At 29.1% G+C, this 13596-nt stretch overlaps 3 protein-coding genes across 3 annotated transcripts in view; 1 reads left to right on the top strand and 2 right to left on the bottom strand.

The window, feature by feature from the left end:
* Nucleotides 1-1105, top strand: part of LOC136970404 (ATP-binding cassette sub-family C member 4-like) — a gene marked incomplete at its 5' end in the record, with an annotated part of 29992 nt that extends 28887 nt beyond the window's left edge. The window contains 2 exons of the mRNA XM_067264847.1: nucleotides 802-921; nucleotides 989-1105. Of these exons, the coding sequence (XP_067120948.1) occupies nucleotides 802-921; nucleotides 989-1105 (237 nt within the window). The remainder of the gene's footprint in view (nucleotides 1-801; nucleotides 922-988) is intronic.
* A 2712-nt stretch (nucleotides 1106-3817) lies between these two features.
* Nucleotides 3818-4960, bottom strand: LOC136970403 (uncharacterized). Its single transcript, XM_067264846.1, has 2 exons — nucleotides 4184-4960; nucleotides 3818-3877 (listed from the first exon to the last, which is right to left on the bottom strand). The coding sequence occupies exons 1-2, from the start codon at nucleotides 4958-4960 to the stop codon at nucleotides 3818-3820; spliced, it is 837 nt and encodes a 278-aa protein (XP_067120947.1).
* Nucleotides 4961-6850: 1890 nt separating this feature from the next.
* LOC136970402 (uncharacterized) lies at nucleotides 6851-12872 on the bottom strand. Its single transcript, XM_067264845.1, has 2 exons — nucleotides 10695-12872; nucleotides 6851-6937 (listed from the first exon to the last, which is right to left on the bottom strand). The coding sequence occupies exons 1-2, from the start codon at nucleotides 12870-12872 to the stop codon at nucleotides 6851-6853; spliced, it is 2265 nt and encodes a 754-aa protein (XP_067120946.1).
* Between the last annotated feature and the right edge of the window lie 724 nt (nucleotides 12873-13596).

Below are 13596 nucleotides of genomic sequence, written 5' to 3'. Positions count from 1 at the left end.
GAAAAAGATAGTTACCTTGTTTTTTTAAGCTAATCCACTTCTTATTTTTGGTTTTAAAAATTATTTTTTTTCGTGATTATCTATTTTTGGGATTTTTACTGGAATCCACTCTTCCTCTTTTTTTTAACCCATTATAAATTTTATTATTTATTTTTAATTTATATTTAATATATTCGACATTTTCCATAATTCCATTCATGATAAAATCTGCACAGTACTTTGGAATAGCCGGTAAAAATATGATTTAAAACTTAGCATCACATGTAAAAATGTATGTTTTTATATACCATGTTTTCAAGTCTTCTGTTGATTTTTTCAAGTCATTAGTATAAGTTGATTGCTATTAGATTACAATATTTTCTTTTATAATTCGTCCAAAAATAAAATTTTTTCCCTAATTGCTATTAAAAAATTTTAATACCCGCTTTATACTTCATTGAAGATCATATTAAAAATTACAATACCGCTTTTATAATTGACATAAACTTTATTGAAGAGCAGTTTTTTTTTTGCTATTAAAAATTACAATATTGAATTTTGTAATTAACATAAACTTTATTGAAAGTCAATTTTTTTTCTTGCTATTACAATTCTGCTATTACAATACTATTATATAATTGACATAAACTTTATTGATGGTCATTTTTTTTCTCGCTATTAAAAATTACAATACCTGCTTTATAATTTTGCCTCCACTGTTTTTTATTTAAAATTACTATCATTTACGTCAAAGTTTAATAACTCTTATTGGTTTAAAATTACTATAATTAGTTTGCATTAAAGTTTAATAACCCTTACTAGAATTATTTCAAAAAACGATATAGAAGTGAAAGGAATAGACAAGATTTATTAGTTCAGTTACTTGGTTCTTTATCGACTTTCTCTCTACAAACAATTCAAGAAAAAAAATGTCTATGGAAGGTAAGTTAGTATGTCTTTAGATTTTGAATTTTTTAAATAAGAAAATTAAATTATTTTTTTTTCATAGTTATTCATCTTTTTTATAGATTCACAATCGTTATTTGTTATTGATAATCCATTTGTACCTAAAAAACGGAAATTAGCTAAAATTAATGATGCATCAACAGAGAAAAAAAAAATATGATTTAGAAATTTCGAAAGATGAATCAACTTTTAAAGCGATCCCACCATATTTTGTCTATATATCACATGGTTATAACTTAGAAATCATAGAATTTCCGACAGAATCACTATATTTGTCTAGCAAAGACCTCTGCAAAAGGAGAGGTTCAAAATTGGTTTAATTTTCCTGTGAAAGAAGTTTATTTTTTTCTACAAGCCTTAAATGCTGTTCAAAAATATTTGGAAGATTACATATAAATAATTGAAAGTTTACATGTAAATAAATTCTTTGTAAAATAATTTTTTTTAAATGATGTAATTTAATTGAAAGATTTTTTAACAGAAATTCTCTCTCTATCTCTCTATTGAAAACATCACTCTCTTTTCAAAAAGACAGAAAAATTGAAATTAATGAAACTCACCTAGAAATCATTGATTAATCATAAACTAGACCCAGGTAAAAAAATTTTAAAAATGTTTTTGTTAGTATAATCGGCATTTCAAAATTTTCTACAGTGTTATAGTAAATCTAATGTCGAATATGTTGATCCAACCATTTTTTTCAGAGATATAAAATCTAAATTATTTAATATAACTATGAATTTTGGAAATGATTATAGAGTTCGATTTGTTGTAAGTCTTAAGGTTATAATGTACAAATGTATAGAAACAGAAGATAAATATGAGTTTAAAGATTTTTTTTTACAAGTAATGCTGAACGAACTTTATCTTTATTTCTACCTTGGAAAAATATTGAGAATGCAATAGAAAAAATTCTAGGAGATATATCAACTGCTGTTATATTTGGTAGTAGATGGATAATATATAAATTAGATTTCATACATGTTCATAGATCAGAATATAATAGTCATGTTGGAGGTTGTGAGTTTATAATTTTACCCAAAAAATTACAAAACAAAAAATGTCTTTTAAATATTAATTGTAAAGACGATAAATGTTTTGTTTATTGCATACTTGCATCTATTTTTCCATTCGCAAATAATAAAAATAAAGTATCTACTTATAGAAAATATTTAAAATTTATTAATTGTTCAAATTTAAAATTTCCTGTTTCATTAGATAAAATATTGATTTTTGAGAAAAATCAAATGCTATTTGTATTAATGTATATGGTTATAAGGATATTGTTTTTCCTTATTATATAAGTAAATTTAAATTCGATAAAAATGTAAATCTATTGTTATATCAAAATCATTATTTTTTAATACGGAACTTTAATAGACTTTTACACGATAAACAGAGAACACTTTATTACTATTGTAAAAATTGTTTAAATGTACAAATTTCAAATTTCAAAGACTGTCAGTTCCTAAAGTCGAAAATTCTATTCTTAAATTTAACGAATTTTTTAAAATGCTTAAACATCCCGTAGTAATATTCTGTGACTTTGAATGTTTAACAGAAACAGTTTCTAATCCTATGCAATCAACAGATACTATTTTTAGTACTGTTACGCAAGTTCATAAACCTATTTGTTATGCAATGATTGTTTTGGGTAAAAACGATACAATTATCTTTTTTAAATTTTATTGTGGAGATAATGTTATAGATAATTTTCTAACTAGACTAAAAGAACTATCAGACCGCCTTATTAAAGAAATAAAACTGAATATTCAATTAGATTGTCGTACAATTCCAAATTCTATTAATCGAGATAAATGTAATATTTGTGGAAGAAAGTTTTCCTCTAATGATGTGAGCATAATTGACCGTAATCCCTTAAATGGTAATTATCGTCAGATACTTTGCCAAGCATGTAATTTGAACTTAAATCTAAAACTCTTTATCTCTGTTGTTCTAACAATTTTTCTGGTTACGATTCACATCTAATTATAAAAGATATTTCTAAAAAGTATATATCTTCTCTTAAAATTATTCCTGTCAATATGGAAAAATATACTACATATACTTTAGATTGCTATAAATTTTTAGACAGTTACAATTTTTTAAATTTTTCTTTAGCAAATTTAGTTGATAATTTAGTAAAGTAAAACTACGAATTTTCAATTTTTAATCATTTTTTTCCAGTAATAAAAATAGGTATCTATTGAAATAAAGGGTATTTTCCCCTATAGTTGGTTCAATAATTTTTTAAAATTAAATAATAAATCTTACTGGATAAGAAATCGTTTTACAACGATTTGACTAGAAGTCATATAAGCTCAAAAGAATATGATTTAGCTCATCTTGTATGGAAACCATTTAACTGTACAAAATTTTTAGATTATTTGCATTTATATCAATTTACTGATACAATTTTACTTGCAGATGTTTTTACAAATTTTCGTAATTTATCATTAAAGTATTACAGTTTTGATCCAATTTATTTTTTAACTTCTCCAAACCTTACATTTATAGCTGGATTAAAAATGGCTAAAATATAACTAGATCTATTCACTGATTTGGATTTGTATCTGTATATAGAATCTGCAATTCGTGGAGGGCTGTCATTGGTCAGAAAAAGATATTCTAAAGCAAACAATCCTTACTTATCGCAAACTTATAATAATTCGAAACCCCATAGTTATATAGTGATAATTGATAGCAATAATTTATATGGATTAAGTATGGTTAAATATCTCCCGTATTCGGAGTTTCGTTGGTTACGACAATCCGAAATTGATGAATTTAATGTTAAAAATGTTTCTTCAGAATCCGAAATAGGATACATACTCGAAGTAGATTTAGAGTATCCAGTTTCGCTTCATAACCTTCATAACGATTTTCCTTTAGCTGTAAACCATGAAAAAGTAGAATTTGAAGATTTATCTACCTATCAAAAATTGCTTTTATCTTCTTTAAATCTAAAATTTAACACTAATATAAAAAAATTAGTTCCCACTTTAAAAGATAAATCGCACTCTATTACATATTATGAAAACTTAAAAATTTATCTAGAGAAAGGTTTTAATTTTTAAAAAAATCCATAGAATTCTTTCTTTTAAACAAGCACGATACTTAAGTCCATATATTTTTTTAACAATGAAAAAAAAGCTAGCAAAAGTGAATTTGACAAAAATTTTTTTAAATTTATGAATAATAGTTTCTCGTTTCCAGGGTCACCCATATTTGCTCTTACCCAGCTGAAAGATATATTGTTTTTATTTGCTAAGATATATTTTCTAATGTTGTCGATGAGTTCATGTTTGCTTTCGTCGTCATTCAATGCTTTTAATATGGAATGACTATCTGTACAGATTGTGATTGTTATATTTTTCATGTTGTTGCTAATCCAGCTTACAGCCTGTTCTAAGGCTACAAGTTCTGCCTGATAATTATTGCATCTTTTATCTAGTTTGATTTTCCTGTTGTATTGTTCTCTATTATTTGATATATATATGTATGCATCTCCTACTCCTTCTGGGGTTCTCGAGCCATCCGTATAAATTCTATTTTTAGTTAATGGACTATATTCTTTTATTTGTATCTTTTTCCACTCATATCTTTTCAATTGTTGATATCTTTTGATTTGATATTCTATTTCGTCTTTCTCTGTTAGTATTGCACCATATGTTATTTTTTCTTTTAAAATTTTTCGAATATCCCTCCATTGACTTATTTCTAAGTCCATTGGTAGGATGCCTGCCATTACACATAATGCATCATTAGACGTGGTTCTATATGCACCTGTTATTCGTAGGAGAAATTTACGTTGAAAGCTTATTATCTTTCTTTTCATATTAGTCATTTCTGCTCTATTTCCCCATACTTGAGCGCCATATGTAGTTATTTGTATTACTACGCTTTTGTATACTTGAGTTAGGGCAGTACCTCCTGTACTCCATTTTTTTTGCCACTTTGGTAATTTCTTGAAAAAGATTGCCAACTTTCTTTTTGACAGATTCAAGGTGGGCATTCCATGACAATTTGTTGTTTATTGTCATACCTAAGTATATTATTTGATTAGAACATTTTATGCTTTTGTTTTGCAATTTTATCGTTGGCTGTCTTTTATCCACTTTGCAAATCGTAAACGCGATGGCCGTAGTTTTATCGGGGTTGAACTGTAATTTGTTTTTCTTTTCCCAGTTGGCTATCCTCTCCAATATGTTATTACATTTTTTCTCGATTTGCATCTGACTGTTAGCTGAGCAAACCACTAATATATCATTTGCAAACGCTGTTATTTTCGTTCCTATTATTGTCTCAGTATTTATAAAGTCATTTTGTAGGATGGACCAGAAAGTGGGGCCTGAACACGATCCTTGTGGGCATCCAATTGTCATTGTTTTTTCAATTTTTATGTCAGCATATTCTATGAATGCAATATTTTGTATACTTTACGTTTCTTCAAAATCGTCAAACGGACTGTATTATCAGCGATTATTTTGGGATGATCTCAATAAGTGTTACCGATATTTAAGCCAAGTGTTTTGAAGTATGCAGCGATTTGATTTGAATAGATGACAATATAAAGTAACGAATCGTAAAACGTAAGTTTTTGTCTATAAAATAAGAAGAGATAAATTTTGAATGAATACTTATGAGTACACTTATAAAAATACTTATATCTTTTTAGGTGATTTTATAAGTATACGTAAGGTATCTTATAAGAATACTTATAAGGTGGATATAAGAAGATAATGAATTTCAAAATTCTACTTCTTATCGTTTATTAAATAACATAAAATTTACTCACAGTTTGTTTAATGAAAACAATGCCGAGCCATATAACCCATAGCCAGTTTGCTGAAATGCATCAAAAGTCTGTCACTGAAGCCATTATACAAATTTCCTTTTGATAAAATTACCCACTTTTTAGACAAAATTAAAATAACTCTTAAATACTGTAATATAACTGTTTCTGGTTAACAAAACAAATTGCTATAAAAGCATCATTTTTTAATCTAGTATGTTTATTCAAAGACTTAACATTAACAATATTTCACTATATTAAAATTATAGATATAAAGTATGTAGTGCCTTCAGTTCCATTACCATTAATTTCTTTTAAAGCATTAATATTTTTATAATTAACTTTGCAAACAAGGCTAACTTTTTGTCGCTTTCACATTGGATGGGTGTAATTAATATAATAAAGGGCAAACGCTTAATGGTAACAGAGTTGACAGAAGGAAACGCTTCTCGGAAAGCCTGAATTGAAGAATCGGCGTATTTGTAGCACACAGAATAAAAAGTATACAAGAAACATTTCCTTTGCATCATTGTGGTTTCAAACACTTTAGCTTCTGAAAATTTTCAATTGCAGTTTTGTAATCAGATTTTTTGATGTAAACAGAAATAGAATTTTACTCCATGATATATTGTCAATTTTTCCAAATACTCGTTTCGTCATTAAGAAGAACTTGAATTACTATTGTTCTCCTTCAAATGTACTGCATAATCGACATAGGCGATGAACACTTTGTTTCCTCTGACGGTATATTACCTTTCTTACACAGATTGTTCATGTGCTTTTTTATACCACTAGCTGATACGTCGAATACGAAGTCAGTTTGACTTAGTTCGAAAAAATAATTTAAAATATTTAAGTAGGAAAGAGCTAAACATAGCTGAAGAAAACTTTTCCATGTTATCCGTTTTTGTGTTGGCAGTGACTACGTCGTCTGTGTCAATAATTACAGACGTAACAGACATTATTACATTACGTGACAAAAATACTGAAAATTACACAGTAGACATACTGTACTTATCACGTACCTCTATATCGATTGTTTTCGTTTTTGTCATTCATATTTCTAGAATAAAATTGACATCAAGGTTTCTCTGTCAAGAAGAACCAATTCTACAGAAAAATTCCCTCTAATCCATCGTAAGGACGTGTTTCTTCTGATTCAAAGAATAGGGAGTTGTTCATATTAATAGGAATATTCTGTTTAAATAAATCAAAATAATTAAAATAAGTTCAGAAATACTTTATAACGAAGCGTTTAGTATATTTAATACGAAACGAGTTGTCTTTTGAATATATTACCGTTACAAACATACAAAAAGCAAAAAAATTTTTGTTGTCTTACGCCAGTAATCATCATAGTTGTAAAATATATTCTGATTTGATATTGTTAAAGTGTTTATTTTTATTCATAATTAAACATGTACTAATTTTAATAAATTTCGTTTAATTGCATGCTTCTATTTGTTTTACCCAATTAAAACATTAATCTGATTTGTGAAATTTTTTATCGTTCTTTACTTAAGTTAGCATTCTTAAATTGATTAAAATAAACATGCAGCACTTTGATAGTAATCAACTTTGCTTCTCACAAATGAAAATTGTTCAAAATGGTTTGCTGATTACCCTCTGTGAGTCGCTACAATTTCCCTTGTCTGAGTTGCAAGTGCCTCTCAGAACCGTGTTTTTATTATGAAATTATTAAATTTTATCTATCACATAAAAAAACTAAAATTTTTCTGTTAAATTCTGCGCTTTGTTTTCTATCTAGAAGTATAAATTACTTGTGTATTGACAAAGTTACCTTTATAATATTTATTTTTACATAAGTTGATGTAAAAATATGCAATTAATAAACATTGCATATTTCAACTCATAAATTAATTCACATTTCACCGATTGTCATCTTGTTTGTTTGGATGTAAGGAAGAAACATGACTCATTCGTGTGAACTTAGTAGAAGTTTAGTATTACTGCAAAAAGATTTGTTAATGGACTTCGCACAACCCCTACTGTGAGAGACAATAAACGTTAATTCTTTTATGACTCTAATGACAAATGCTTTTTTCTGGGTTGTAAATCGACTATTTGAGGAGGTTCTTATTTCATTTTTCTCGAAAACATGTTGTCTTCAAGATTTAACAGATAGTTTAGTTAGATTTTTACACATAAATTTTATTTTTAAATTTTTATGTGATATAGTCGTGTGTTAACTCGATCATTTAATAGTAGTATATGATTGAGAGACTCTGAGATAATTTGTTAAACTTTTAACATTTTATAACTTTTATCGCAGAAACGCTCACGATTTCGCAGGAAAGACGTTGAGCAAAGGCTAAAAATTGACAAATTTCGCAATAATTGGAATAAATTGCTCGAGCGTTTTTGAAATAATTATTATCCCAAAAGCTCTTGTAGACATTAAAACCACACTCATTTTAGGTGCCTCTTCGGATATACTTTTCAGCGGGATTTGAACAAGCATTTCTGCAATAAATCGTCGTTTTATATAGATATAAGAGAATTAATATTTTTAAATACGCGTCGATATTCGAAAGTTTTATGTATTTTTATTTTGAATGTATAAGAACATCGATATTTTTAAAGTTTTTATATATAAGTTTTGCTCTCTATATATACACACATATAAGTTTAGAAAATATCTTTTCTTAGAGAATTGATATTTTTAATGCTTTATATATATAACTTTTATACACTTAAATATATGTTTTATATATCTGAAGAGAATTAACATGTAAGAGATTTATGTGTGTGTGTATATATATATATATATATATAAGGTGAGAGGCTGGCGCTATCTGTTGGCAAAAATATTAAACATCATTTTTTTGTATTTTCTTAATATATTGTTTTTTGTGTCGTGATGACAATTAAATAAATGACATCAATTTCTTTCTTTCTCTCTCTCTTTTTTACAGTAACTAGAAGCCACCCGTTGCCCCTGTAGGTCGATGTAAAGTTGTCTATCCAGAGGGAAAGGTGCCATTTAGGAACCAATTTGGCAAAATTGAAAAAAAATAAAAAACCAGTTTTTCAGTTGAAATTAATAATATTTTTCAATAAAAATAAGTGATGGAATGAAGAAAAAATTTTTGTAGTGTGAAGGAGCAAAAGGGTTAAGATATACTTTTCGTTATTTATGAAATATTGTACAACGTGCGACTTTCAATACCAAAGATAGATAGATAGAAACACTCTAGATTTCAGACATGATGTCAAACGGCCACATTGCTTCACCATACAGCAACCAGAGCTAAATTTTGCTGTAATATATTCGGTCAAAAATAATTTACATCTAAGATGGACTTGCACCACTTTTAAAATAAATTTACATATTTACAATACTGTTAAGAGCTAAAACTTCCATCTCCCAAATACTAGAATCTGAATTTTTTTTTACTATAAATTGTTCACGCATAAAAAATCATAACAAGTTTTATCTATAACTACCATTATCTCCATTTTTTTCAAAAATGGACTTGCCCCACTTTCAAAATAAACGGCTCATATTTATGTATTAGTTGCTTTTTTTTTAAATAGTATCGTAATATATTTATATGTGGTTGCTCGTTCGTAAAATAGATGTAACTAAATTCCGAGCTGGTGAAACTTGTTTTTGATTGTTAAAAATGCGAAATTTGTAATCTCACTAGTAAATACAAGATCGGATAATTTTTAAGGTACGTAGTATTTGGAGAAAGATTTTTGATAATTTATATAAATATCAAGAATATACTGTTGATTTATAAATTTGCAGGAAGATATGTAGAACTTATATAATCGGATGTAAAAAACTGCATTTCCCTTATACTATTGTATGCCTTTCAAATTGGATAGAAAATCTAATGGTACTTTTTACAAAAAGATCTATAAACTTAAACTTATAACTTAAACTTAAACTATAAACTTAAGTATATATTTATAGAATTACTTTTTTGTGTTGCGTTATCATGTAAAAAGGAATTTATTTATAACTTTTTAAATATTTAGTTGACTGAAAAGGGGCAGTGCCCGGAACGTGTAATAATGTATCAACTAAATAAAGATGAAAAACCGCCAAGTGTTAAAATAGTAGCAGGACTTGTGTTTGTGAATCATAGAAATTAAGAAAACACGGTTTCAGAAGATTGAAGAGGAATATTATTACGAATATATTATCACATAGTAGAAAATGATCGCTATTATTAATTTTCAAAATTTCGATTGAAACAAACGAGTCATTTCTTTTCCAAACGTTCTCTCGCGATTTGTCAATATAACTGGCTGACAAAAAGCTTAATAGCTTCGCTAGCTAAAATTTAATAAAAATCTTAAAGAAATCGAAACATTTCCGGTATCACCTGATTATCGCTTTCATACAAATATCGTTGGAACACTGAAATAAGTCAATTTAACTTCTTGGGTTTTCTAATATTCGAATAATTGTTTTTATGATTCTGAAAATGATAAAAATATAATAATACACAAACACCTAATTACTTGCTGAGCTTGCTGATTTCTTTATTTTCTAACGTTTTCAACCTAATTTTTATAGGTCATCTTCAGGAAAAATTTTTTACATTTCCAAATTCGAATATAAAGCTTTCGAATGCTCGCGACACTTAAAACTTTTCGAATCTTTACAAATTTTAACGGTTTAAATAATAATGGATTAAACATTAAACCAACTACAAACACATTAAAATCATTACTAATTAACAAACAAAATAAATAAATAAATAAATAAATATTGTATCAAAAATAGATTAAACTAGTTAATGCTGCCATGTCCTTTCTACGGGTTTTTTAATCCCATTTCTTTTTCTATTATGTATTTCCATGCCGTTGGAAGATTATTTGCGTCTTTTGCATTTAAACATTTGTTTTCCACCTTACTCTTATATATTTCTACTTTTTCCATCCCTAACGCAATCGTAGGTGAATGGACTGCCTTTACTATTCTCGCTTCATCCCATTTTACGTTCGCTCCTTCCTCTTGTCCCATGATCGCCAAAATGGTGTTATTGTGCCTTTTTTTTACATCATATTTGTGTTCTTTTATACGTGTTGCCAAATTACGTCTAGTTACTCCAATATATTCTTTTGTTACCGCTAATTGCTCGTTCTCAAATGGAATCTTATAAACCCCCGCCTTATCCTGCATTCTCATTGCGTCCTTATCATTTCTAAGTAATCTGTATATGCTTGGTGCTCTTTTATAAATCATTTTTGTGCCTTTATATCTACATAACTCTTCTATCACTCCTTCCATTTTTCTGTCGTACGTGAACTTGCTGATCCGATCCTCTCTATTAAATCCTCTGTGTCTATGCTGTTTGTAACTCTTAATTAACCCTCCTATTACGCTCTCTTTATAACCCAACTGTTTTGCCACTTTTTTAATTCTGTCAATCTCCTTAATTTGATCTCGTACATCTGTGCAATATACGTACGCCCTTTTAATAAGCGCTTTAAACGCTGCCATCTTATATTTGAACGGATCATTAGACCACGCCGGTATATATAGGGGCGCAAGCGTTGGTTTTAAATATACTGAAGTTTGTATATCTCCCCTTCTAAATTTTATATTTATGTCCAGAAAATGGAGCTGCGTACGGCTTTTTTGTTCCATTTTTAGCTGTAACCCATGCGGATTGTCATTCATAGCAATTAAAAAATCTCCAATCTTTCGTTCATCTTTCCAAATTATCAATACGTCATCCACATATCTTTTGTACATTACAATGTACTCCTCAAATGATCTTAGGATATCTTTTTCTAGTTGACGTACTACTAACTCGCATAGGAGTCCCGACATGGGACTTCCCATCGGGACACCTTTCTTTTGCTTGTATGTCACCCCATCAAATCCAAAAAATGATTGATAGCACATCAAATCCGCAAGTCCATTCAAGTCCTCAACATGCGCCGCCAACCCTGGATTATGCTCTATCAAAAATTCAGTAAGGGCATTGAAGCATGATGTTAGATTCACGGACGGGTACATGCTTTCATAATCCATTACCGTCCCCACCTCATCGTTCATTAAAGCCAACTCCTGCAACTCCTTTACTACCTTATTCGGATCATTCGCTACATACATATTTTCCACCATCTCCTCATATATGTACTTTTTTAATCTCTTCTCCAGTATAAAGGTTGGTGCATTGCATTTTTCAACTACCGGCCGAATCTCCTTGCCCTCCTTATGTGTTTTCGCGAACGCAAATATTCGTGGCATTCGGGGGTTAGGATTATGCGATCTTTTTAAGAATGGCAGGTACGTTGAGAGTGGTGTTCTTTCAAGCCGCTTAACCTTGTTGTTCGTTGCCGTTACAATCTTTTCATCCACAATATCACATTCCGTCTTCCTAATATAATCCTTGATGGCTTCATTATACCTTTCTCTTTTCATAATTACCATTTGTTTAGTCTTATCCGCTTTTGTTAACACTAGCTGCTCTCTTGCCATCCATTCCTTTGTAAACTTCATATTTAATCTTTCTTTTCCCTTCATTTTTAGTTCCTCTTTCTTTTTTCTAAATGCCATTTTCCATCTGAAATAATCTCTTTCAACCTCGTTAAGGCCGGTCATCCCTCTTTCCAGTTCAGCTATTGCAGTTTCCCATTCGCTTTTGTCACCAGGAACATAATTGGGCCCATTCTTTAACACCTTCTCTACCTCTTTTGGTACCTCAATCTGGTCCCATAGGATGTATGGCTTTATATCTCGTATTTGCCCTTTGGGAGCCTGTTTCTTTATAATCCATGCCATCTTTCTGCAATATTTCCTTTCCAAGGTATTTTCAACCCTTTCTGTAAGCTTTACTGTTCTACCGTTGATCTCTTTTAACCATTCTGGATTTCTTTGGTATATTGTGTTTTCCAAATCAATGCACTCATTTAAAATTCCATATTTTTTGTTCTTCATAAGTCTGATTGACCTACGTAAACATGCCTCCTGAAACCTCTTTCTTAACGTGTGGCATTCTAACGGTACTCTAATTCTGTGTATGGACATCGGAAATACCTTTTTATCCGCACATTCCTTAAGAAACCTCAATTTGCAGCCAGTCTTAACTAGTTTCAACGCAACCTTTCTGTATAACTTATACATGTTGGCCGGTGCCGCCATTGAAACAATCCTTACTTCCTCAGCAGATTTACCAATAATAATACACAAACACCTAATTACTTGCTGAGCTTGCTGATTTCTTTATTTTCTAACGTTTTCAACCTAATTTTTATAGGTCATCTTCAGGAAAAATTTATTACATTTCCAAATTCGAATATAAAGCTTTCGAATGCTCGCGACACTTAAAACTTTTCGAATCTTTACAAATTTTAACGGTTTAAATAATAACGGATTAAACATTAAACCAACTACAAACACATTAAAATCATTACTAATCAACAAACAAAATAAATAAATAAATAAATAAATATTGTATCAAAAATAGATTAAACTAGTTAATGCTGCCATGTCCTTTCTACGGGTTTTTTAATCCCATTTCTTTTTCTATTATGTATTTCCATGCCGTTGGAAGATTATTTGCGTCTTTTGCATTTAAACATTTGTTTTCCACCTTACTCTTATATATTTCTACTTTTTCCATCCCTAACGCAATCGTAGGTGAATGGACTGCCTTTACTAATTTCGCTTCATCCCATTTTACGTTCGCTCCTTCCTCTTGTCCCATGATCGCCAAAATGGTGTTATTGTGCCCTTTTTTTACATCATATTTGTGTTTTTTTATACGTGTTGCCAAAAAAAAGCCGTACGCAGCTCCATTTTCTGGACATAAATATAAAATTTAGAAGGGGAGATATACAAACTTCAGTATATTTAAAACCAACGC

The sequence above is a fragment of the Centruroides vittatus genome, unplaced genomic scaffold (assembly GCF_030686945.1).
Source record: "Centruroides vittatus isolate TY-2023 unplaced genomic scaffold, ASM3068694v2 contig_1933, whole genome shotgun sequence".
In the NCBI taxonomy this organism is placed as follows: Eukaryota; Metazoa; Arthropoda; class Arachnida; order Scorpiones; family Buthidae; genus Centruroides; species Centruroides vittatus.
This window is presented reverse-complemented; position numbering and strand designations above follow the sequence as displayed.

Bases quoted from the DNA above. Each gene is read 5' to 3' on its own strand.
- LOC136970402 (XM_067264845.1), bottom strand. From the start codon at position 12,872: ATGGCGGCACCGGCCAACATGTATAAGTTATACAGAAAGGTTGCGTTG. The intron at 6,938-10,694 runs GTAAAGGCAGTC...TTATTTAAACAG, and splicing joins AATGGGATGAAGCGAGAATA to AATATTCCTATTAATATGAA.
- LOC136970403 (XM_067264846.1), bottom strand. From the start codon at position 4,960: ATGCCCACCTTGAATCTGTCAAAAAGAAAGTTGGCAATCTTTTTCAAG. The intron at 3,878-4,183 runs GTAAGAGCAAAT...AATTTTTGATAG, and splicing joins ACAATATATCTTTCAGCTGG to GTAGATAAATCTTCAAATTC.